At 37.8% G+C, this 26,743-nt stretch overlaps 1 protein-coding gene across 1 annotated transcript; it reads right to left on the bottom strand.

Moving 5' to 3' along the window:
- Positions 1-4,495: 4,495 nt before the first annotated feature.
- On the bottom strand, positions 4,496-26,581 carry BIG (auxin transport protein (BIG)). Its single transcript, XM_047311553.2, has 14 exons — positions 26,129-26,581; positions 25,625-25,731; positions 24,501-24,663; positions 18,325-24,404; positions 16,824-17,441; positions 16,540-16,720; positions 15,292-15,526; positions 10,685-15,214; positions 10,381-10,603; positions 9,793-10,191; positions 9,556-9,699; positions 6,835-7,860; positions 5,879-6,385; positions 4,496-5,599 (listed from the first exon to the last, which is right to left on the bottom strand). The coding sequence occupies exons 1-14, from the start codon at positions 26,370-26,372 to the stop codon at positions 4,781-4,783; spliced, it is 15,276 nt and encodes a 5,091-aa protein (XP_047167509.1). The 5' UTR covers positions 26,373-26,581; the 3' UTR covers positions 4,496-4,780.
- Positions 26,582-26,743: the final 162 nt, after the last annotated feature.

The raw sequence follows: 26,743 nt of genomic DNA, 5'->3' as shown, positions 1-26,743 counted from the left end.
ACGTTGTTTTGCAAGTTGTGTGGCAAAGTGATAAATTCCCGTGATCCTAAAGTAGCCTTTCTCCATAGAAAAAAAGAGCATGTGAGAATAGTTATTTTAAGTCACAGGCATATGGTGCAACACTTTTTGCTTTTGGTTTTACGCTGCTGTTGTGTACTGGGTTTGGAATGAGTTATCATACAAGAGGATACAAATTGAGTTTCATCCATCTTAGTATCTTATAGGAGATTTTTATATATTTTCTGAGTTAAAAAAAGTGAGCCATCATGCATGAAGTTGATCTTTATACCAAGAAAATAATCTATTTTTTTCAATTATTTAAGAAAAAAATTAGAATAAAGTTGAGAAATGAGTTGTTGAACCAAAAACCTGAATTACTAGAAATTATAATACGATTTGCATAAACCAAAATTTATAAAATATTCATGTTAGTATTTAGATTAACAAAGAGGACATACTTACTGGCAAAATACCCAAACTAAAGAAGCGTCTATTTGAATCTTTCAAACTATTCTCTTGGAGCTTGCTTATTTCGTATATAACTTTGTTGGATTTGCATACAAGAGATTTATCATGATCTTCAAACCCCAATTGTTAACATCTAACTGAAATAGTTCCTATTTATTTTCGTAAGAGAAATAATAATAATCAAGCATATGATAATTAACAAGCTTTATCATAGGAGAAAAGGTAAAATCACAACCAAGATTAAACCCTTTAGTCACTAAGCAAACTTTTTACCTACTGACAGAACCATAACATTCTCTCTAATTTGAAAAATCCTCTTACAACCTAATGCTTGTCCATTTTGGAAAAAAGGAACAAGGTCCCAGGTATTGTTATGGATAAGATCCTCAAATTCTTGCTTCATTGGTAGTAAACCACTGAGAATCGGTGAGAGCCTGTTTGAAAATCATTTTTAACTTTCAAATTGTATAATTTGAAAGTTTTTTATAAGAAAAAAATTAACTTTTGAACTACATGATGTAAGGGCATGTAAATTTAACAAAAGGGGGCCTTATGTGGGGCAGCCAGACCCATCAGACTAAGGCCAACTTGATCTTAGGAGGGGCTCTTTAGAACCCATTCCCTTCCCCTGAACTTCATTTCTTCTTCTCTCTAAAACTCTCATGCCCTAAACTCTCTCTGTCTTCTCTCTAGATTTCCAGCTCAAAGAACTGTAGGAATTTGATTTTGGTGTGACCCAAGCATCCGCGACGTAGAGAGCTCCATTTCTACCGAACGTTTTCTTCATTCCGACTGGTAAGTTGTTTTCCCCTCTCCTCCACTGTTTTTGGAACCTAGGACATGCCACTTTACTGGTTGCATGCATCTTGTAGCTTGTCCTTTTGTTTTCTCTGTCCATCCCAGCTCTAAGAGAGATTTCCATCACATTTTAGTGGTTGTAGGGCACTGTTTAGGTCCTTGCTGTGAGGTACTGTTAGAGCGTTCTAGTGGGATTGTGCTGCTCAACTTCAAGGTAAGGGGAGCTAGTTATTTTGTTTGAAATTAATTTATGAGATATATGCATGTTGAATCCTGAATTGGTGTGTTGAATTAAATTGTTATGTTCCTGTTGATGTACCTGTTGAATATAAATTGGCTGGTGTTGTGATGCTGGAAATTTTGCATGTAAAAATGTATTGTTGTAAGTTGTTATGATGTGAATTGGGGACTGTGGTTTTGGTTGGAGTGAGCAATATTTCAAATGTGATAAGTTTAAGGTTTGGGTTCTGTCAAAGGAGGGTTAGATGGAAGGTAAGGTAAGTATGCATTGTTCTGAGTAAATTGGTAGTAGTCCAGGTCAATTTAAGGGAAGTGACATAGTGATTTTGAGTAACAGAGGTCTAGGATGAGTTACAGTGTTGAAACAATTTGGAGGGATCAATTGTGACTTGTTGAGAGCACTTTGTTGGTAGGATAGAAGAATCTTAAAAACCTGAGTTGGCACATCCCTGATCATAGAGCAGTCCTGGCCTGGTCCAGTCAGTTGTGACTAGTCATATGTGCTGGCGTCGAAGGTGAGACTGATGCGTTCAAACATCTGATTCTTCTCCGATGACCAATTGGGTTAGGGAGATGTGGTTGAGGTGGAAATCTCGTGTTAGTCATGTTAGATGAGTAAAAGGTTAAGAGAGTATTGTTTTTAGTCCTTTGAGAGGAACTGAGGTAGGGAATTTGAGCATAGGGGGTCTTGAGTGCAATTGGACAGTGTGGCTAGCTTGTATGAATCAATTAGAACAGGTTAGGGTCATAAAACTGAGTAAAGTCATGTTTAAAATGGTAGAATCATAATTGGGTCCTTGGGTTAATGAACTTGGAAAATTAAGTTGAAAACTTGGTAGTAATCACATTAGAATCATGCTAAGAATGGTTATAATCATCTAGACAAGTTTAATTAGGTGTGATACAAGAATTAGGAGAGTTAGAAGTTGGGGAAAATAAATGAAAATGGTAAGGATTAGTGTGAGTGTGTTATTCTGCAGAATTCACGTTCTGCAGATTCTGCAGTGTCGCTATGCGAGTTGTCTCGCATAGCCCTGTAGAGGGTGCTCACTGTCTTGGTAATTCGCTGCGCGAGTTGGTGCGCTGTGCGAATTACTAGAGGGTGATGCTCACTGTTTTTGGACTCGCCATGGCGAATCTTGTCGCTATGCGACTGGTGGTGGTCTGGGATCACTGCCCATTTAATTCGAATAGCGAATTAGGGACGCTATGCGAGGGTTTATGGACTGATAATGTGTATTATAATTTTAGTTTAGCATAGCGCACAAACTTGGTGCGCTATGCGAATTTTAGTTGTCCTCTTGTCATGAAAATTTGCCCAGCACATTAAGGGGGGTGCATTGTGCGAATTTTAGCTGAAAAACACTCCCCCCGTCAGGAAAATTCGCTCAGTGCATCAAGGGTGGTGCGCTGTGTGAATTTTTGCTGTCATGTCTTGCATCTTGGTGCGTTGTGAGACCTGGTTCAGTGAGTTTCATATTTTTCCACATCTGTTTGAGCTATTTGATGTTGTTTGACTGCCAGGATGTATGTATGTCCATATATTTGAATTGTGTGGCTTGAAATAATGTGACTGCAAATTGAAATGATGAAATTGAGTGTGAACTGGACATCTCAGGGTGAGATGATTGAAAGTGATGTGTGGGGTGTTGTTGTTGTTCTGTATAACTGTATGGAGCTTTGAACTGGTATGTCTATCCCTACACTCGAAGCACTGTTCATGCTCAAATAAAGGAGAGCAGTGTAAGTGGTGAGAGTAGAGGGAGGTCCTCGTCTATAGTCTTAGAGTTTAGACATAGACAAATGGGGGATTTACCTTGCATAGTGTTGGGGAGTGCCAGTTGAACTACGTAAGTGCAAAGACGACCAATAGTTCGACAGTTATACCAATCCGGATGAGTCGTGTGAGTGTTTGAGTCATGGTCTAAAGTGGTATGCCTTAATTGTTCTTTATATGTAGCTAAGAACGATGATATTTATTGATTGAATTATATGATTACTGCTTAGTTATCTAGCTCACCCTTGCTTTCTTTGTTGTGTGTTGCTTGTGTATGTTCTCCTTTGCGATGATCATCCACTTGGATGAGAGCAGATGTTGTTGAGGAGATACCTTTGGAGCAAGAACTAGAGGACACTGATGCTGCAGTGCAATCTACTTAGGAATCTCCTATTTGAACACTTGAAGTGTTGAATACTCTAAACTGTTTAAGTTAAAAATTCTGTCTTCTTATTTGGATGACTGTAATTCCGTACTTAACTACAAGTCATACTCTAACTGTTCTCTTTATTTGGATGTTAACGCCTGTATTATATGATTGTTGTTATTATATATTTGGGATGTCACACACGACCTAGAAGCTATTTTAACTTTCAAATTACAAAATCCAAAAAAGAAAAAAGAATGATTTTTTTATATGGGTGCAGAAGAAAATTTATAAAGGGAAGGAAGAAGCTGTCGCAAAACAACGACTAGCACCTTTGTTAATATTTAAAAAAAAAAGTCATTGACCAGTTTTAATATATTCTTAATTTCTTTTTGAATAATATTTTTAAAAATGTAAAACTATAAATGAGTAAGCGAAAACAGAAAAACATCTGCATAAATCAAATTGTATTTTGTTAAATCTTATTATTAATTTCAAAATTAGTGTTTTTTGTTTGCAATACTCTCTTGCTTCCGATTAAAAATTAATGACAACCAGATTCATGAAAATGAACTATAATTGTTTAAAAATTTATTAGAAGTTTATTTATTTTTCTTCATAAAACAAATGGGATATTCCGTGTATTTCATAATACTTCCCACCGAAATGCATTGTAATCCATACAGGGTGAGGTTAGTGCTTCCTACAGACTACCGTTGAAGTTAACAAATGTCTCTGATGAGAAATCATAATAAACGATTTGTTTCTTGCTTTTGGATGTCATACCCTTGAAACTACGACGTGTAATTTCTTACGTTTATATGTAATAATCGATTTAGAGGGAGATTCCATATGGGTTATGTTGCCAGAAATTAGCTGTTCTTGGGAGTTCTTTGTCCTCTATGTTACGTAGTCGCATAGGCAAGTTTGATCTGGGTCGGGGATTTATCGAATGAAGCATTAAAAAAGAACGTTTTTTTTGGCACACCATCACAATATGCAGGTCCCCTTGCATTTTCATCGGCTTCGTACGTTCAAAAGAACATAGTAGCCAAGCGTTTTACATTCCCTCAGAGTAGGAGTTGAGCTGTTTAATATTTCACTATTACGAATGAGAAACACAAAAATATTCAGCTTTTCCCCGCATTAATTGCAGCCTGCACAAAATCATCACACCGGGTGAACCCACCAGACAACACCTCAGCAAGAACACCAACTATGTCAAAGGCCTCCTGCAAGTCCGTGGCAGAATTAATGTCATCAAGCCATGACAGCATCTCGTTGGGGAATCCGAGCAGCTCCTTTATATTCAAGAGTCGCTCTGTCATAACTACTTCCCAGGGTTCCAGGGTTCCATTTTCATCTTCCCCTTCTGTTGTAGATGAAGCCCCTTCAGTCCTTGCAGGTATTGCACTTGCTGATTTCTTGACCTTGAAGAAATGTTGTAACTGCTCAATTAAGCCTGTATAGACAAGCATTGGACGAATAATAGACAAAAGATCATCGTTCTTCCCTGCTTCTGCTGTAGCACTTTGGCCAATGCTTCCAGATTCTACACCTTGTGGAGGAGCTGTAACAGATGGTGCACGAGAATGTGTGTGCTGCATGTATGCGTGGTAAATTCCACGCTGCAGAAAAGCACGGCGATGCTGCAGCCAGGACTCATAAGACTCTGAGAGAAATGAGTTTACCATCATAAATTGGACAGTCTCTTCGGTGCCCAATGAAGGTTGGGTGCCAGATGGAGAAGAGGGTCTGACATCTGACGAGGAAGAGGATATGTATGCTGATACTGCCCTGGCCATATTGCGACGCTGGGAGGGGCTTCCTTGATCAAGTAGATGGCGTGCCATTTGGATCATAAATGGGAGGAACCGGGAATTACTTTCCCGTCCACCCCCTCGGCTATCTGCACTGAACGATGCTCCTGTTGCAAACCGAGCTAACATCTACAAAGATAGGGGAAAAATTGCATGAACACCAGCCATACAATAATCACTTGATTCAAGCAAGTGCAAAGATAAATGTAATCACACCTTGGAACCAAGAAATTCAGTTATCAAATGAAACACTTGCATATGCTGTTAAATGGTACAGACAAGAATCCCTGATCTATTTTAAGCTTTTAACCTTTTATTATTATTACTTTTATCATCACAATCTTAACAGCCAAACTCCCCCTCTCAGAAACAGGAAAAGAACAAACATATTGCAGTTGAGTAACATACCAGAACAATGTCATAAGTCAGCAGGCGGAGCCTATTTCCATCAGCGCGTCCAAGTGCATTCAGGTTGTCCCAATACTGGTCAACATGGCGAAGATACTGTGCCAGAGGAACAGATGGACCTCTGACTGGGAATAACGAATTACAAAGAGACTCGTTGTTTCTAAGTGTTGCCCCATCCCACTCTTTCTTTGGATTCCTCAAAGCAGCATCAGCTCTCTTGGCCTCTTGATGGCACTGGAAATGAATAATATTGAAGTAACTTACTGTAGTGTAAACACACTCTCCTCCACGAGCACTTCCTGAAGAACCAACACCTAGATTCACTCGCTTACTGTAAGAGTAAGCACCCAATAAATCAGCAGGCCTTAAACTGTATCCTTCCCGGCATACCATGCATGCCAGCCCATCCTCCTCCTCCTGGACATCTTCTAAACCTTCAAGGACTGGCAGGGAAACAACAATACGTTCACCTCCATCTGAAGAGGGTTCTTGACGCATTCCTAGCCCCTGTATCAGGCATAACGGATAAGTCAAAAGGGAACAAGAAATCAGATTCCGATATATATATATACACACACACACACACATATCATGCCATATGAATTTGTCAAATCTGAACGAAAATTCAAATTCAATCTGGTGAGGGAAAGCAGTAAACAAGAAATATATGAAAACGGCAGAAAAGTTCCACCAAACTAAAATCAGCATTTTCTATTGACAGACATCAGAAGAAGAATCGCTAATTTCATATCAAAACATTATGTTTGGAAGTTGGAATAAAAATAGAGAAACATGCGATCTGGAACAGTAAGCACTTAGACAATCCCCAATGCACTTTTTCCAAACAAAGAACATGCTTAACCAAGAAAACAACCCAACGGTTAACTTAGTTTTACCATTTCAAACACTATTGTCTTTACACTCAAGTGAGTAAATAAAGGTTTTATATAAAATACCTGAAGCAATTCCTCTCTCTTCCGTAGAGCCCGTCGCCTCATTTCATCCCTAGTTGCATGCCGCAGCTTACACACCTTTTCCTCTAAGAATCCATCTCCTTTCCCCTCCTTGTTAGATAGTGTGTCCAACAAATTTTCAGCCCTTACCCCGATTTCATTTACTACTGTAACTCCTTCCAATGCATGCAACAAGGGTAAGATACCTTCTTCATCAATACACTTCTGAGTGAGCATATGCCCCATTGATAAACCCCTCAGCAAAGACAATATAAGGGGGACAGATGGCAGTGTTAAACCCTGTGCCCATTCAGCACTGTTCTTAAATCCAGCCTGCCCTGTATTGGAAAAATTATCTTTCAAATATGTTATTGCCGTTTTAGTTATACCTTTCTCTAGGATAATGTCCTTTAATCTCTCTCCACAAGAACTTGTCTTGAGAGACTCTGAAACTCTAACAAAATTTTCCAGTGTGAATCTCTGCTTCGCAACTTGCTGAGCAATATTATCATCCTTTGGATTATTCAGATGTTGTTTCTGCAAATGGTCAAATGCTCCCCAATCTTGCAAGTAAGGACTAAAATGCTCGATAAGAGCTTCCATAGCTGCAGGTTCACCATAGGTTAAGTAAGGCAATATTCGAGCAACCATCTCTGTGTTCCTCTGTTGTTTGTTTGATTTCTTAAGCCCCAATGGATGAGATAATCTCTCCAAGAACATTAGAACTATCTTCTTGGCTTGCTCACCTGTTCCAGCTTCTTCACTAGTGACAGTAAGGGCACTTTGTGTGATGCTTATATTGTCACTTTCATTCGCTTCTAAGGTCAGACTTTCTACAATCAAAAGTATGCCTTCAGCTGGCTCCATGGCATCAACTGAGAAAGCTCGCCTTGCAGTCTCAAGAAGCAAACCTAAAGCTCCTAGCTTCAACAAGGCTCGTCTATTTTCTCTGATTTTGCAACAGTACATAAGAAGATTAAGAACTGCAACCAGTTGCTCCTGATTGGACTTGAAATCATCTCGCAGACGCTGTAGATCAGAAAAATGTGTGAAAATCATATTATCAATGTTAAGGTTGCAAACTGCGGGATTAGAGATTTTACCAAAACATCAGAAACAATGCATGAATAAATCTGGAAAATGAAAATGAGCATTTTACACAAACTGAAGTAGTTTTCATTTGATATGCTTGCCTTGTCCAACAAAACATCACATTAATCATCAAAGCAACTACTAAGAGGCTATCAAGTACAATGGCATGGTTTGGTCATTGTGAATGAAGAAAAAATAATATCAAAGAACCATTCCCAGTGAAAAATTACAATAGAACAACAATATCATTCTCATTGAAAAGAACCCTGATGTGTAGTTAGAGTAGTCTTACTCTAGTAAGTAATAATGAAATAGGATTTCTCCTAAACAAAAATAAATGTCCTTGTATTCTTTAAAACAAAAATAAATTTAAATTGTAAAATTATATCAAAATAAGATACAATAAACTATATCATAAATGGATCATATATACCTAGTTTGTTTTGCAGCATATAACTGAAGAAATGTTACTCATTTTGGACAAAATATTCAATAGTACTAAAATAAAGAAAATAAGAGATTTTATTTTCTATCTCTGTATCTTTCTGTTACATTATTTCTCTCTCTGGTTTGTTATTTCCAGCTGTTCCCTTCGTTGTATCTTTTTTGGGCGTTTTAGTCTTCTTGTTTTCAAGGGTAGCTTCTATAAAGCTCCCTTTGTATTCAGCTTCATACATGATAGAAATAATGTAATATATATCACATCAATTCCTCTAAGAAATCAATATAATCATATCCACATGTTAATATTATTTTTCTTGTAATTAATACTTCAACTTTTGTAGATGCTAGTGTATTTAAAATAAGATGCAATTTAAAAAAACAGTGAATAGACAGGGGTCTGACTCAGAAAGACTTGCCAGCAGATAGCAAATGAACTTAAGAAGCACTAATAAACATCACCATTCACACACAGGTGATAAATTTCCAAGCAGTTGTCAAACAAATATTGCTTCACGGTTGATGAATTTCCATACTTCAATTTTTATCTCAAAAAGAGTTTTCACCAATTCCTATCACTGCAACCACTAAAGTAGTTGAAATTTCCAAATACAACAATGTTCAAGTCTACATGTCAAGGAAAAAAAGTGAAAACCTGAATCATGTCCAGTAGTGTATTTGTAATAAGAGGCATACTAAAAAAAGAGAGAATATACAGTGGTCCAACGTAGGAAGACTTGGCAGAAGATAGCAAATGAACTTAAAAAGAATTCATAAACGTCACAATTCATATATATATATATGTATATGTGTATATATATATATATATATATGTGTATGTATATATGTGCATGTATGTATATATGTGCATGTATGTATATATATATATATGTATATATATATGTATGTATATATGTATGTATATATGTATGTATGTATATATGTATGTATATATGTATGTATATATGTATGTATGTATGTATATATGTATGTATATATATATATGTATGTATAGATAACCACATTTCCAAGCAGTTGTCAAACAGATATTTATTCACAGTTGATGTATTTTTCATACATCAATTTTTAATTAAAAAAGTGCTCAATTCCTATCGCTGCAACCACTAAAGCCGAAATTTCCAAAACTACAACAATATTCAAGACCACAGATATCAATGAAAATGTGCAAACCTGAATCATGGACAGTAGTATCTCCAGTCCACCACACTCACGAACAGCACCTGCTATGGCAAACTCAACCTCTGGATCCTGAGACTCCTCTCTATCTTCCTCCAACTCTTTAATCATCGGTTCAGTTGCCTCACCATCCAAGCCCTGGAAATCATATTTCATAAAATATACTGTATAAATTCAAAAGCAAATGTTTATCAAATAAACCAAATCACATGCCCAATGATGGAAACAAACCTGAAGCCGATAAGTTACTGTCATTGGAGGGCAATCTCTGGATGAGTTGACAGCATTTGGAGACAACAAGTTGGAATTAGTCAGGTTTGATGATTGATTTGATTTCTTCCAGACTTGCTCATACACTTGTGCAATGCTCAAATCAAGAGAGATAATATTTCCAGCAACTAACAATTCCATTCCATAGTCATCCTCGAGAAGACCTAACAATTCCAACTGATGGCAGATCTTGTTCTTAACATCACGCATTAATGGGCCAATTTCAACACTCGAATATGGATTCTTAGTCATTGATCCCCTGATAAACTCTTCCTGCGTATGTGCTTTGTTCAGGACCAACAAATATACAGGTTCCGGTTTTGAGGGGCAGATCACATTGCATAGTTGCTCTAAGATAAACTGCAAAAGCAGGTATAGATCACATCAAGTTCTCAAAGAGAATGAAAAGTTTTATTATAAGTTTAACATTCAGTAAGTACAAGAATTCCCATGTAACTAAATTGATACTTTGTTGGATAGAAAATTATTACAACTGGTTCAAGGGATAAATAAATTAGTTAGGAGAACGAAAATATAATTCATCCATACCAAACAAGCCCGCCCCTTTCTCTCCTCCCTGTGTATTTCCAAGCCATTGACACAAGCCCTGATGAATTGTCGCTTGTTTTCACTGCTTTCCTCCAGCAGACTATCTAAAAGATCTTTAAGTAGACGATTGCAATCACTTATCAACTTTGTCTTCTGAACTATCAAGCCACGAATTACAATAAGGGCCTCAAGAATTTCAGAAAGCAAGTCATCTCGCATGAATCTGGAAACAATAGCTTTTTCTAATGAGATGAAAACCGAAGTTGTATAATCAAAAGGAAAATTATTCAATCAGAAATTGTACCTTGATCTAATATTTGGAACCTCCAAAAATTTACCAAGAAGCTCTATGAGCTTGTGAAGGATAAACCCCTGGGTTATATCAATGTGCAGACTCCTCTCCAAAGACTCAACATTATTCACTTCTTGGGTAATTAGAGTACATATTGTACGTAGACACCCCCGAACAGTCAAAAATAGAAGAGACTCCTCTGAATCTACCATCTTGAATAGCAGCTCAAAATACTCTGCAGCACTTTCACCAGCAGAAAGTGTTGCAGGTAACAAAGAAACTATTAAGTTCAGCAATCGGAAGCGTCTGGATGAACTTTGAGCACACAGCATGCTTATGAGTGTGCACATCTCGGATCTAATAGATTGAGAACAAGCACTCAAAACAAGTTCTTTAACCCATGATCCCAACTCAAATACCGACAAGTCACTTTTAGCTGCTTTACCAGCACGACGCTTCCACCTCAAAGCATATTTAAGGGCCAGGTAATCATGCCTTTGTGGTCGTGACCTTTGGCCTGTACCTTTGACAGCCTGAGACACTTTATATTGCCTTCTAACAAAATCAAGATAGGAAGCTCCCTTCTCCCATTCTGAATAGCTCAATAATTGAATATCTCTAGTCTTGGGTGTGGCATCCCAATTTCTTTCTGATGAATCAGGAAAGGCTTTTGTTCCGCTAGCAGTGACAGCACCAGTCATGGATACAGTTTGAACAGTCTCATCCTTTGTATTTGCAGGAGATTTCCCGAGTCCTTGCTCTTTGTCTGGTGTCTCAGGTTTTGGAGGTGTGCAGGCCTGAGATATAATTCTCAGACAAGGAAGAATGACATGCTCAGATATGGCCGGATGCTTGGCACCTAACTTGATGGAAGAAAACAATAATTGAAACACAACACGTAATCTGGATTCCCAGAATTCGTCAGCCAAAGAACACACCTCAGAAAGTAATAACAGTTCCTCACGCGTAGTCACAGCAATGTCCATGGAGCGATGATGCTCAAGGCAGTACAAAACTTTCTTTTGTATCAGACTGTTCAACTCAGTAACTGCATTTACATCACCTTCAGATAAAGAACAAAGTACGATCCTTGCTTGGACACGTGCAGCTTTAGCCCCTTGATGAATGTTATTCTCAAATAACTCAGACAAAATGCCAGATGAAACAAGTTGTTTCTTAGAATTTGGATGCCTTGCTAGCACCTGTAATAGTTCCAGACATTGTGTTACAAACGTAGTTGCACAGCCGTAGCAATTATTTGGTGATCTGGAAACAACAAATCTTGAGGCCACGCTAGCATCAGAATGCTTCTGATGCAGATAATTCATCAACACCTTGCGTAGTCCTTGCAGTGTCTGGACACTTTTGCTGACAGAATCAAAAGCTGCTTTGCACTTCTCTCCATACAGAACTCCAAGAAGAACAATCTTCCTGTTGATTTTACATGAAGGACCAGGTAAAGAAACCATCATTTGCTGTATGGAGTCCTTCTGTTGCGAGTCTATTTCACTATCACCAATGCTTGATACAATTTTCAGCAAGGGCTTTTTGAAACCCAAAAGTTGCTGATATCTCCTATGAGCATTCTCTGATTCAGATTCTATGGCTGCCAATCCTTTTTTCATGTCCTCATCATTCTCCATATTATCAAATGTAAAACTTGGCTTTGCCATGAAATTAAACTCAAACCGCCCATATTTACTGTATCCACACTCATTGCATAGAAAAGAGTCTAAATTCTCATAATTAATGTTGCGACATTGCCTACACTGATAAGCATTTTCATGACAGTTGCTACATATACCATGTTTATCTGTGACTGGACGACTACAACGTGGACATTGCAATGGTTCAAGAGACAATGCCTGAAGATTTTCATAGAATGAATCTAATTCAATCATGAAGTTACAAGCTGTAATTGGAATGGGAAATTCAACTTTAAGCTCTGTCTGATTGAATGCAAGATGACAACTTTTTGCACGCTTCCATAAAGACCAGTTATTTTTCAACTCTGACAAGTCAGTGACTGGCCTGTTATTGTAGTACAGGTTCAAAACCTTCACTGATTTTGACTTTCTGGCATCGTGAACATTCATTATCACGGTCTGGATTGTGTAACTCCCAGTGCATTTCACTATGATCCGGTTGTCAGTGAATTTTGTTTCAGATTTCAGTGAATCTAGCTTCATCTTGCTGTAAGGTACTTCAGGAGTGCTGCAGGCAACACAAGGTTCACTCTCCAGATAGTATCCATCAAATTCCACTAAGCCACTCAAAGTGTTATATATGCGAGAATTTGGATGGTTGGCTAACAGCTCGTTCTGTGAATGGAGAGTCTCAAAGATGCATCTAATCACATCAGATGTCAAGCATCGGTCCACAAGGTCAGAAATCCTGTGTTTTGAACTAGAATCAGGGGATCTTCCAAGCAACCAAGTAACAAGTTCTGTATACTCAACTATATTCTGTCCATACATGGGAAGGAACTTAACTTTCTGCAACAGGGAGGATAGAATGGTTTCCTTAAATATTGGTTTAGCATGATGCCAGACACCATATAAAACTAATTTGGCTTCTGCACGCACACTAATTGAATTCCACTCCAAAAGGAAACAATCTATGAACTGTTTCAAAATATGGCTACTCTTGTCAGTGAAGACATCAACTGCTGCTTCCATATCTAAATAAGACTTCTCCGAACCAGATTCAGCTCCATCTTCACTTTTCTTTTTCTTCTTTGATTCTTGAGTGGTACCTGATTTGTTTGAACTTAGGTCTCCTGACTCCATTTTTTGAGGAGTGTGACCAATATCTTTTCCTGTATAGAAGGCAAAATTGAGAAGCTTAAGAGTCTGAATAACAGACTCTTCACCAAAATAAAATATACCATTTATCAGGAAAGACAAAATATCTCCATGCCTTAAACAGTACTTCTGCCAGTTACGAGGACGTGCAGCAGCAACTTCTGCCATAGTGGAAAGGCATTTCACAATCTTTACACTTCTTTCATATGGGATGGGATTATTTTGAAAACCACCAGATTTGTTTATGTGTTTATAAAGTCTCTTGGCTTCACTAGAGAACTGCCAAGAGTCTCGAACACTGTAATAATGAGACTTGCTCCCACAGAGATGCAGAAAAAGCCTCCTGGCATATCTTCTTACGAAATTGGTGTGAGGATTGTTAATGTAACTGCAGAGAACATCTTGATAACCATCAAGCTTCAAATCCTTACCATATGATAACTTGTAGACCTTTTCTTTTTCCCCAGTTTTGTCATGCTTTTCTGGCCGAACGAGGGTGTACACCAGTCGGAAAGCATTCTCTAATAAAAGTCTGTGGTAGTCCATGAAGATGTCTGTTCGATGCACTTTGACATATGAATCAGAAAAGAAAGGTGAAAAATTACCAGCTGGTAAATCTCTACGGACTGTTAGTAGAGCCCCACATCCAGGCCCAGTATTACTATGCACACCTTCATTGTTAACAGGAGATTTGAAAGCATACACTAGCTGCTGCAATATATCCATTAAATAATTTACAAACGATTGCTGCCTGAGAGAATCACAAGCTCGTAGCAGTTGTGATGCAAAGTCAATCTTCTCTTGGTCACCTAATGAGGTCTTAACACTGGCTGAGGTTGATGGTGGAAAATGAACCACATTTTTATCTTGCATGTCAGTAGTTCCACTCTGTCTTGGCATTGAACCATCACTACCAGGCTGATGCCAGTTTCTAAGCATCAATGTGAAAAACATGAAGACCAGGATAGCAACTTCACCGAATGATGAACGGTATCTGGCTACAAATGGTCTGGTGAGATTAATCTCATCCAAAAACCACTTGATTACCTTCTCCAGATCTAAGCTATCCGGCTTAGAGCAGTCTATAAAAGGTCCACCAACAGCAGATGACAACCTGTAGAAAAGCTGCATAACAGGGATTGCTTGAACTCCTGAGGTTGAATCCATCCATCCTTTCAATTGCTCAAGAAGCTCAGAAAGAAGTAAAGAATTTATGGCTCGTTTGGAAGCAGAAATTGAGACAGGATCAGTTAATGAAGAGGCAAAATCCCCAGAATCATTTAGTTCCAAGACATGAATTGATGGAGAAGAATTCTGCATCTGGCTATCAGCAGGAACAGGCATTAAGTTCTGGTCACTAACATCATCAGCTGTGAAGTGAAATTCACTGCCATCTCCCACTGAATCCACTTCAATTGGAATTGCTGTCATAGGATGATCTCTAGAATGTGGTGGAGGAAGTCGATCTGCATCTAGTTCATAGCAAGCCTCACACAAGTCAAAATCAGGACAAACAGTACAATGCCATCTTCGCCTTAGTATAGGTACTGTTGAACAACCATCACAACAATATTGGACTGATGAAGTGATAGTGTCGTCCTCAATCATGATTTGGTTGTTTCCGGTACTTGAGTCAGCTGCGCCAGGAATTGACACTACACTTTCAACAGCATCATCAGTAGCCAACATGGTCTGTTTTGGGAAAGGGACCTGAAGCAATCTCGAAGATATGGCCAAACTGGGGAAAAGGAGATGTGTAATATGTTAATATCAAATTCAGATTAAGAAAAACAAGAAAGAAGTGAGTTAAAATACCTGCTAGCAGTTTGAACAGCTTCATTGGATGAAAATAGAAGCTTCTTAAGTAACACAACAGAAGGTGCCACGGAATGCACTCCTGCATCTTTTCCATGTAGGGCCAAGCATTCGGCATAGCAATAAATGAGTTCAACTGCAGACATAACAATGTTGTTCATGGTTTGTGTGTCAGGCTGCTCAAAATCCAAAATTCCCCATAAAACTCGCATGAGTACATCCACCACTTCTGAGCCTACACCAGAAAAGAAAACATGTTATAGCACAATAGAATGACAGATATAGAACAAATACGTCCACACAGGACAGAATGACTTCAGTCTTTTGATTCATAACACTAGCACCTCCATTAGTTGAATTGTATGATTAGCATACAGTGAAAAATGCATGATTAATCTTACTTATTCTGAATAGCCCAAAATTAATAAAAACACACGAAAATAAGTATGACATTATTTAATTTTTTAAACATCAGAACTCATGCGTAAATTAAAATTACATGGCCATCTTCTTTAGAAGCAATATTTTTCCATTAAGAATGCTGACTCAAAAACCTGAGATCGGGCAAACAGACAAACTACACCAGCATTACTATGGTTCCTAGATTGCTCTCAACCCTAATCACAAAATCTGATCATACTAGCTCATAGCTTTCTCATATACCACTAAAGATCTCTGAGAAGTACTTCAATGCTATCCAAGATTCAATATGAACCAGAACAACCTGGAAATACAATATATTGCAACAAAAAAGAATCGGTTTGATTTCTTCATGAAGCATAATATGTTCATTGTTATTATAGGAACGATTTAATAGTTCATGTAGAAAAGTATATTGGCTAAATGTTTGTGTGCCTAATGCAGACCACACAATATGTATTTATATTACTTTACAGAATCAATGATAATAAATTTCCACCTAATAATCAGGAATCAACCATCCTAATTTGCTAGAATATGTAATGTAACTGTTAATTTCCTATAAATCTGTAACAGCTAATTACATTCTAACAGTTCATTTTTAATATTCAGTATATTTCATACCATATTAAAACCAGAGTCACAATGTCAAATACCATTACAAATAATGGGTAATTGAGAATTTGGAAAAAACAAAGTAGATATTTTGTGGGAATAACATGGATGTTTCAAATTGACCAATGCATGTTCTTACTTATGTCCTCGCTGTGTTTAAACATATACAAGAGAAAGCTAACTTTTAAGATTCAATAACAAAGACAGCAATACCATTTGTCTCCAAAAATGTTGCTAAATTTGAACGGCGTTGCAATGCAATCTTACAAACTGCACGCATCTGGGTGGTGAACTCTTCAATGATCCAACTTCCCGAAGCACCACCTATCCCTAGCCTCGAGGATAGTATTGATGAGGATTTTACCACTCCAAGAAGCCGCATGGTATCCTTAACCTAATGTAAGAATTACAGATTGTAATAATTAGCATGGTACTATAAGCAGGAATAATGACAAAACAGACTAGGTATAGAAGAAACAAATGACCCTATAGATTACTTGATGGTATATCTCTTTCTTTGGAAAAACTGCTTGTAAGACACGACTAGCAGAAGCCTGCAGAATTGGTTCTCTATCACACTCAAATATTGTTTCTAGTAAAGGCTTGCACTTCAGTTTTTCAAGTTCAGTTTTTGCTTCCTCAAGCCTTGAGCAATCCTGTTGCCTACATGATGAATAGAACTTAGTAATTAACTTGAGCCCATCTGCAATTACTTGCTCCTGAATAGGAGAAGACTGCATTGACCGGCGCTTCTTTCCAGATCCACTAAGTGATGAATTTGAACCAAGTGCTCTTGCTTCCATATCTAAAACAGCATCCATTTTCTCTTTCCAACCAAATTCATCTTTAGCTCGGCCATAAACTTCGAGTGAGTCAATTCTAGGAAGTGTTGAGCCATTAAAGGTTGGCCCAACTGATATTGTAAATTCTTCATCTGCAAGAAGCGACTCTGCAACAGTGAATGGAATATCATACCAGGACCTCATTCCCTCGTCTAATTTAACAACTCTTTGGAAAATAGAAATGCTAGATGGTATGTGACTAGCCGATGTATTTCCCACATGAACTCGAAAACCCACCATGACTATATCAGGATTTGAATTGAAGATGGATATCTGTAAAGATACATCAAGGAAGAAATTAGGAAGATATACGGCTATAAACAGTCACTTTCAAAAGACACAGCATAAAAAGCCACTACACAAAGTGAAACCACCTCCCCTTCTACTTTTAGTAAATGGATAAAATAAATGTAATTATACAAAACAGATTCCTTTTTACCAAATTATTCAAATCATAAAACAAAATCACTACCAAGAGAACAATGAAAAGTTTAATTGATTACAACTAATAAGAAAACCTGGCCACCCAGAGATGGTGTCCGGATCCAACTTTCTAAATTATAACATGCATCAGACACTACCTACTCAATTAAATAAGCATCCCTACACTTCCCCGTATTTGATAAAATTTAGAACATGAAAAGTACAGCAAGGAATAGGAGTTATACCTTGGAGTATCAATCATATAATCAGATCCGGATAATTAAAAAATGTTCATTTAGGGCTTTGTTTCTAGAAAAGGACGACTACTATATCATCTAGGGGGTGTTTCTTGAATTTTTAAACTAGTATGAGTCGTATGGTAGTAGACATTGGAACTAGATAAAAACAAACCAGGTGAAAATTGGGTTCAAAATGCTTTATTGAATTTATTCGTATGAACATGTTAATTAACCAGACTATCTTAACTTGAAATGGTAGAGTTAACAACTTCCTATGCAGAGTTTTATTTGAAATTTGCTTCAAATGAGAACTGTTTTTATAAAATTTAGGTGATAACCAAACAACCTACACCTAAAAACAAGCCCCACTGTACATAAATACTTGATTTTAGGAAGTTGCTGATCCCCTCGGCCACAAAAACAGAGTATGTCACAATGTAAAACAACTATAAATATTCACTTTGAAATCAAAGTAACTAAAACAAATAAGATACCTTAAAACCAGCAGGACTTGGGCTTTCTAGAAAGCCATCCTCATTTAGAAAACTCTGTTTAGCTCCTTCAGAATCTCCATTTCTAATGGCATCACCACCTAGTTTCACATCCGGTGTAATGCACACAGTCTTCTCAAAGAAATCAAGAGGAAATTCAGGATTTGTACCAGCATAGGCTTTATTGAGAATTCCCGAACCCAATTTCTTAACTTTTTCAGATGCTACAATCGCACTTGCATCGACACCAGCAGGGGTATGAGAATATATTTGAAGGCTACCATCATCATGTAAAACAAAACAGTGGATTTTATCCTTTGATAGTGGTTTGTATGCAGTCATACCAACTATAGGTGAGGTGGAACCAACTGAATGTCGCATACACTGAGCGATTATCTCATGTTCTCCCATTGACACAGTAAGTGCAGAATTTGATTTCATTGTTGATAAGCAAGCAAATAATCCACTGCCAGAAAGCAATTCTTTCCAATGATGTACTCCTGCAGGCCGGAGATTACTTTCTTGTTCCTCGTATACAGAAGACACCTCAACTAGAGAAGCTGCATCAGGGCTTGGGCGACCGACCAATGAGGTGCCATCTTGAAAAGATACAAATAGTAGCTTATAAGTTGGAGAGAAATATAATGACGATCCCTTTGCATGAATCTCTTTCCCCTGAAGTTGTACAAGTTCTTTCAATGGCACAGCCCCAACATTACCTTTGACGGACAACTCTAAACTGAATAAGTTTCCATTTTCTGAAAGAACAAGGAGAAACATTCTACCTTGGGAAGCCGGACAAAGAACTGCATCCACAATCATGTCATCTTGCAAAGTGAAGTAGTGCATTGGACTGATGTTGTCCAAAGAAAGGTCATATATCTTTACAAATCTATTAGTCACAACCATTAATTGAACTTGAGAGCATGGCACCCAATCCACCCGTCTAATATATGCGCCTTGCAAAGCTAGTTCAATGGCAAGGCGGTCAATCACTTCACCACGAGGATTCAGTGTCAGGACCTGGCAATCCTCGTAACCTGCTACAAGTAGATAGTTCTCAACCACAGGGTTGAATGCAAGTTGTACAATTTCAAAGCGGACAATATTTTTAGAAAGAGGTTTCACATTGGTCTTGTCAGCTGTCACAGGTGCAATGGTAGCTTGACCAATCAACTGCCCAACATCATATATAGCAACTTTATCACCTTCACCAATGGCAAGTCGACCACGTACACTCACACTAATCAAGGACTTCACAAGAGAACCACTTGCTAAATGTGATTTAAGCTCTTTGGCATTTGAATAATCAACCTTTATCTTGAGATCAAATGATCCAGTTTTATATGCCTTCTTTAATATCAAGAGATCAATGCCATGAGAAATCACCTTATCTTCACCCGTACAAATCTTGTTATCTTTGGAATGGTGAGAATCTCTTCTGCTTCGTATAAATGGTAACAAAGAAGAGCAAAGATTCAGCACCCGACTCTCAATATCAAGTTCTTCCAATAACATTGGAATCCCTTCCTGAAGCTCTTTAGGAATAGATAACCGGAGCGAGTTATCTGCATCTGAACTGATTTCTTCTTCAAAATCTGAATCACTATCTGGCAGCTGATCCCCATCCTCGGGGAAGGGTAAAAATGACTGAAAAGTATTTGAGCCACGAACAGGGGCGCTGTTATCTCCAGTAAACTTTCGAGGTTTCAGGCATTGGCAATTGCTACCCCTCACACCCCCAGCTCCACAGTCACAAAAGAACCGGCTTGAACGTGAATAGACAACACGATGACCCCGATGACAAACCTTGGCACAGACAGAGCAGCAGCCTTTGGATACAGTCAAGTCACAAGTATAGCAGAAATACCAATGTTGCTCCATGAAATTGCTGCCACTGGAAGTAAATGTGCAAACTTTAGAGGCAAGGGCTCTTTCACTGTTAGCATCCTCTTCATCATCCTTATCTATGCTAAGAACCTCTCCATCAGAAGTTGCATCATCCTCATCCTCATCTACAGAAGTTGCATCACATTCAAGAGAGGTTGACCCCCCTTCTTGATTGGCAGAGAGAATATATGTCTCAGAATTTTTTCTAGATCCAACCAGCCGAGCAGTAGCATGTCCTACCCCAAGACTATTGCCAGAAGAACACTTCTTAGTTGCCTTTTGCAAGGAAATTTTACCAGATCCACAATCACTCAATATAGTTTCAATAAAGCCAAATAGAAACTTCAGTCCGGGAAGCAGATTTTCATTGGCCACCAGTTTCTCCATCAACATTATAGTCCTCATCAGAAGCTGTTTCATCAAAAACTCTCCTCTAGAAATTTGAACAATGAAATTGAAAAAAGCCTTTGCTACATGTATATCAAACAACAAAAAGGCAGAATCAAGTGACCCCAATGCAGAATTAAATATATGCTGCTGCAGTTCTTTTGATAGTTGTTCAGAGGGTGGTGATACAAGACACAGAATAAAATTCATTGTTGACTCCCTAAGAGAAATGGAGCTCCCATTTGCACAGTTCACCCCACTATCTGATTTAATTATGCTTCCTAAAAGCCTCCTCTCCAACCACTGAGATACACAATTTACATCTCTGTCTAGAAATCTCTTTTGTATCTTCATTCTGAGGTCAGGAAATTGCTCACCAGACAAAAGATCCACAAAGAAACCAAGAACCTTCACATTCACTGATTCAGAGAAGCAGGAATCTAAAGAATCTATTAGAACCAAGCAATCACCAAGATGCAACTGCAAAACCTTATTCATCTTTTCAGGCAATTTTTCAACACCGAGATAGAAACGAAATAATATAACAGACTCTGAAGGGTCTCTTCTTAGGCTGTTTAACATATCAATAATTTTACAGACTATCCATTCACGAAGACTGCAATCACATGCTCCTCCAGCATTGACATCCTTCAGAAATCCTTCCATTTGTTTCATTAGAATTAAATCTTCATAACATGACAATTCCAGTTCAGCACTCAAGCATTCATAGATACTGTCGCATTGCTCATGGACACTTTCAAAGATCCGATCATACTTGATGATTGTTACTGCATCAAGAACTTGTTCAAGAACTTCAGTCCCCACGTTAACAATACTTCCTGCTTCTTTTATTCTAAGTAAACCATTTAAGGCAAAGATAATACCTCTTATACTAAGAATACAAGAAAACATGGTAGCACTGGGAGTAGAAAGATTAAAAGGAAAACCATGCAATAGGCACTCCCAAGAAGCTTTAGAAAGAATACCAGAGGCCTTTTTATCAACAATAGTATCCAGCCTTGATATAATGCTAAGAATAGACTGCAACTCGCCTGCATTGGAACCACTCCTCTCCAAGAGCTCATCCTGCAGGCTTTGGTCCATTTCAGCATGTTTCAGAAGCAACAATGGTGAAAACCCAGAAACCAGTTTTTGCTTGTTACTAAGGATATCAAGGAAAGCGGTTTGACAAACTTGTAAATACTTGTTCAGCAATGATGAGAACAGCTTTACTAGCAAAGCAAATTGGCCAGACTCAATCACGGAAGAAATCATGTTTCCAGCACATTTAACATATTTATCATCACCCAAACCATTCTCAGTCCAGGATAGACCATCTCCGGAAATATAATCGTCCATGATATATTTACATATGCCAACATTAGTGAACGACAGCACCAGAGAAAGCCACATTCCACTTCTGAGGAAATACCAATCTAATTGCTCAATGCATTCTGGTATGGAAAAAACATTTAAATGCTGAAGCAGGCTCAATATAACATCTGGAGAAATAGTTAAATTCTCAATGCCCTCTGGATGGCCAAGGAGTAAATGGCTGAAGTGGAAAAAATGCAACATATTTGACAGATCCACAGGATGGTCTTGATCCCACGCTATAATTGAATGGACCGCATCAAAGCCTACATAAGGAATATCCCAACAAAGAGAGAAAACATATCTTTCAACAATTAGATCTTCAACTGCAGCAGCTCTTTTACCCCTCCAAAATCCGAGAATCAGCAAAAAAGTAAAATATATCTCTTCCCAGTTCAAAGCTAAGCTATCAATTGCCAAACCTTCCCTGACAAGAGTAGATGACCCAGAAATATCAATTAGGTGTCCAATCAAGCTACTCACAAAAGTTTCCTCTCCAATCAATCCACCTCCAATGTTTCTAAATGCAGTTGAAGACCAAGATGACATGTGATCATTAACTTTGTTTTGGATGGATGAGCCAGAAAGTGGTGCTTCTCTCAACTTAGATCGCACATCTAAGAGCAATGATGTTGGACAAGTATGTTGGTGAAATATCATATGACGAAGAATTAAGATCAACCTTGAAACTACTAAAGCCCAACATGTTAATAGTGTGCTGTTCAAATCTAATGTTGAATTAGCAACATCTTTGAGGGATGAAAATATTAATTTTGCCATCGCTGCCTTTTCTCCTTCAGAAGACAGGTGAAATGCCATAAGAACTACCTCAATATGAAACAGCAAGGGAAGAGTACCAGCAAGATCATTGATACTTGGGCACTTAATGCAGACTGCTTTTGCCTTCTCAACAACAAAGGCAACATATACCCTGCAAATCTTTGTTCTCAACTGACTACCAGAAGAACCAACTCTAGAAAACAATGTGTGAGCAAGCAGGGTCAAGGTTCTATCATTGTAGCAGAAGGAACCATTCTCAACAGTCAAGATTTTATCCACAAGGTAGTCTTCAAGAGAATCATTCAAAGCATGATTAGTGAGAAGGTTGCGTAAAAGATCAAAACAAAGATCATGGATATGTCCAATCTTTCCATCATCATGCAATGGAGTGCAACTATCAGACATATTATCTTCACAACAACAGCCCTGACAAATGAGTACGGAAAGCAAAATATCAATGTCTCTACTGCTGAGTTTGTTGCAGGCATCAGCATAAAGAGAGGGATGCCACTCAGCAGAGAAGATACATGTTTTTAGAAAACTCAAAAGTTCTACAGCAGCTTGCATTGGCATATTTTGGTAGCTGGAACTAGAAACTAATGCATTAACAGGTGGTTGTTCACATCCATCAGTAGATCCAACAGACCGCCCAGTTTCAGAAAAAAGATCTCCAAAAAGAGCCTCATCCTCATGGCATACTGCATTTTCAACTTCAGATGTTCCAGTAACTTTTACCAAACTAGAATGAGACCTTTCCAATTTTGGCCTTAACTTCAGTCCTTCGGAATGAAGGAACAAAGCAAGTTGCATTAAATTGGTGATCCATTGACTTGACACAGGAAATATCAATTTTATAATCTCTTCAAAAGTAAATCCCTTCAGCAAAGGAACAGATTCATGATGACTGAACTGTGAGTCAGTAGAACTGCCAACACAGTGCTCCTCCATGTTTTTCCATTCAAAAGGAATTTGATGTGTTTGTCTTTTCAGATCATTAATGAGCTTCAGCATATAAACAACAAATCGGGGGAAGTAAGCAAGGGGGGGCTTCAAATTGGGAGAAGATTTGTCATACGTCCAAACAGAAGAATCCAAACTCTCCAATATAGCTGCTATGATACATGTTTGAATATTCTGGGCAACATTGCTATTGCCAAAAATAACCTGAATACTGTGAATAAATTCTTCAATAACCATTAAAACAATGCTATCAAAACTTCCTTCAGTGGTAGCATAGGTATTCACAAACTCCAGCTTAATTCTAAACAAACTACATAGAGTATCACAAAATGTGGCAACTGCCTTCATCAATGTGGCATCGTATTCAACATATGGAACATCCTTTAAAAGACTTCCAAGTATCTTTAAAATCCTCAAAATGAAGGACAGTCTCCTTCGAAAATTTTGACTCAGAGCCCTCTCATCCAATACATCTTTTACTTTAGCTAGCTTATTGCACAGCAAGATCAAGCGAGGAGTGTATTTTCCATGGACAACTGCCCAGTGCTGGGATAGAAAGAGAAAATTATTGAAATATTGATCACAAGTTTTTTCAATGAATCCAGATTCTTGCCTATCACGAGGCAAGCACTCAGAGGCCAAAGTTTTTAGAAGCCAATCCATTGATTTTTCTTCCTTTGAGCATCTGAAGCCTTTTAAAGATTAAAAAAAAATACAAGCAGTGGTTAGATTAGAAGAAAAACCGTGACAAGACAGCAATTGACTGATTTTGGGTAGTAACATTATACCTTCTAGGTGGCATTTTTTGTAGTCATCCACAAAATCACTACAACAATCATCAACAATTGGCAAAATATCTACCAAGGCACTTGCAGTTGTAGGCTGAAACACGTCTGCAACTACATTTATTCCATCAACCAAAGCCATCTCTAAAAGGTGTATCATGTTGTTCTGGAAGACGCACCAATAATGAGTAATACCAAAAAGAAAAAATACCAACTACTTTTAACAAAAAAAACACAGGTCAGAGCAATTAATAAAGAAGAAAATCAATTTATCCTGCGCCCACCAGAATGTACTTTGTTCTAAATATATATTAGTAAAAAGACTTTTTTCTTCGTCCGGGCTAGAAATCAGAAAGACCTATTAGCATACAATACCGTGATGATAAAGAAGGAACCAACAAAAATGGGCCCAATATACAATTTTGTCATTCAACATCATAAACATCTCATGAAGGCTTAAGGCAACTTGGGCATATACTTTAGAATTTGTTGCCAGATCTATTATTGCACATGTTTGTCCATCTAACTTATTCTTGAGACAGTTCTTTGGCAAATGTCCAGTGAGGTTAGGGAACAGTACAATTTTGATATTATTACATGTAAAACATCTCTTTTATTTTTAAATACTCAATTTTCTGTTCTTTAGAGGTTTTCATCATCTTTAACGCAACATCTTCATTTTTTTTATTTTCTTTAACAATCGATCATTGGACAACGGGTACTCCATCCTAGAGGTACAACACTCAAATTCCATTAATTGCAATGGGAATAGGCTACCCACTATCGTATAGCTTCCAATCTTCTTTAATGTATTTCTAGTTATATTTTCAAAAAATGTATTGTGTCATATTGATTACACAATAATAAGCTTATAAAAAATCCTATGTGACTGTTTACTTAATAGAATCGTGTCATTGATCCGCCCTATGAAGTAAAATTTAAATTTCATTCAAATAATTCTCTCTGATCGGATTGTATATTATCACTCATTTGAGAATTTACACACAAAAAAAAATAGACCTCTCTATATGTATTGCCGAAAATTCAATAAAGTGTGCACCCTAGTTCCATTAAATTTTCACCTATAGACCTTCGGCACTTGCAAAATACAAAATTCATAAACATACCTGAATTCCTAGATCATCACTATCAAATCCGGAATTCTCCAAATAGCACAAAGCAAACTCTATAGACTGCTGCACAATTGCAACCAGCACGCCCTTGGATTGCTCCACTATTCATGCAAATCAAATCACAAAATGTACAGTCAAAACTCAAAAAAAAAAAAATCATTTCAAATAATACAAAAAACAGAAAAGAAAAACAGAAGGTAAAACTTGGACGCAGTATTGTTGATGCTTTGTCCAATCAGAATTGAAATAGTTTCGTCTCAATAACTTACATAATAAACGTTTCTATTAAAGCTCAACACAAACAACAGAGATTACTGTATCGAAACTCAATCTGATTGGAGAACAGCGCCAAAACTACATATGCAACAGTCTGTCTAAGTTTTGTCTAAAAACATAAAAACACTCGCACAGCAACAACAACAATCACACAAGTCAAATCGTATAACAGAAAAAAGCAAAAGAAATCAAGTTCTTGTGATATTGAACAGAAAATAATACCTGACAAAGATCGAGAAGCGGACGCGATTGCGTAGGCGAATGAAGAAATCCCGTGAATCTGTTCGTCAGTCCAAGAAAGGAAGCGTGAGGTTCCGTCATCAGAAGATTGGAGACCGCCGCGGAGGACCGAGCAGAAGGTGTTTAGACCTAACCGAACGTCGTCATCGGTGCGGAACTTCTGGATAAACTCGCCGGAGGAGGACGGGGAAAGAACGTCAGCGAGGACGGAGAGGCCATCGGCCATTACGGAACGGATCAAGAAAGAGGAACAGGTTTGCAGAGTGAGTGTTTTGGTTAGGAAGTGGAATTGAGTAAAAGAGGGTGCAAGAAGGGGTTTATGGTATTTATAGTGTTGAGGGCGGGGATGAATGAATTGGAGAAGAAGAAAGGGACACAGATATACTATTGATGCTGCTTTCTTAGTTTGCTTAATGAGAAAGCACCAATTTCCCAATTCTCATTTCATTGCACTTTCACTCTTCTCCCAGTGCCAAAAGAGAAAAATAAACCCCCAAATGTTAAAATAGAAATCTAAAAGCCCTATGTTAATATCCCTTATTGTAAACTAAAAAAGATTGGTTTCTTATATTTGTATGGTTTTTCACCTCATCTCTA

This window comes from Vigna umbellata, chromosome 4, assembly GCF_029865625.1.
Source record: "Vigna umbellata cultivar VRB3 chromosome 4, Vumbellata_1.0, whole genome shotgun sequence".
NCBI lineage: Eukaryota > Viridiplantae > Streptophyta > Magnoliopsida > Fabales > Fabaceae > Vigna > Vigna umbellata.
This window is presented reverse-complemented; position numbering and strand designations above follow the sequence as displayed.

Excerpts from the sequence above, each read along its gene's own strand:
- BIG (XM_047311553.2), bottom strand. The coding sequence starts at position 26,372 with ATGGCCGATGGCCTCTCCGTCCTCGCTGACGTTCTTTCCCCGTCCTCC. Across the intron at positions 24,664-25,624 it reads GTGATGATCTAGGAATTCAG|AACAACATGATACACCTTTT; the intron begins GTATGTTTATGA and ends TGCGTCTTCCAG. Across the intron at positions 15,527-16,539 it reads AACATTTTTGGAGACAAATG|GCTCAGAAGTGGTGGATGTA; the intron begins GTATTGCTGTCT and ends TTTCTGGTGTAG.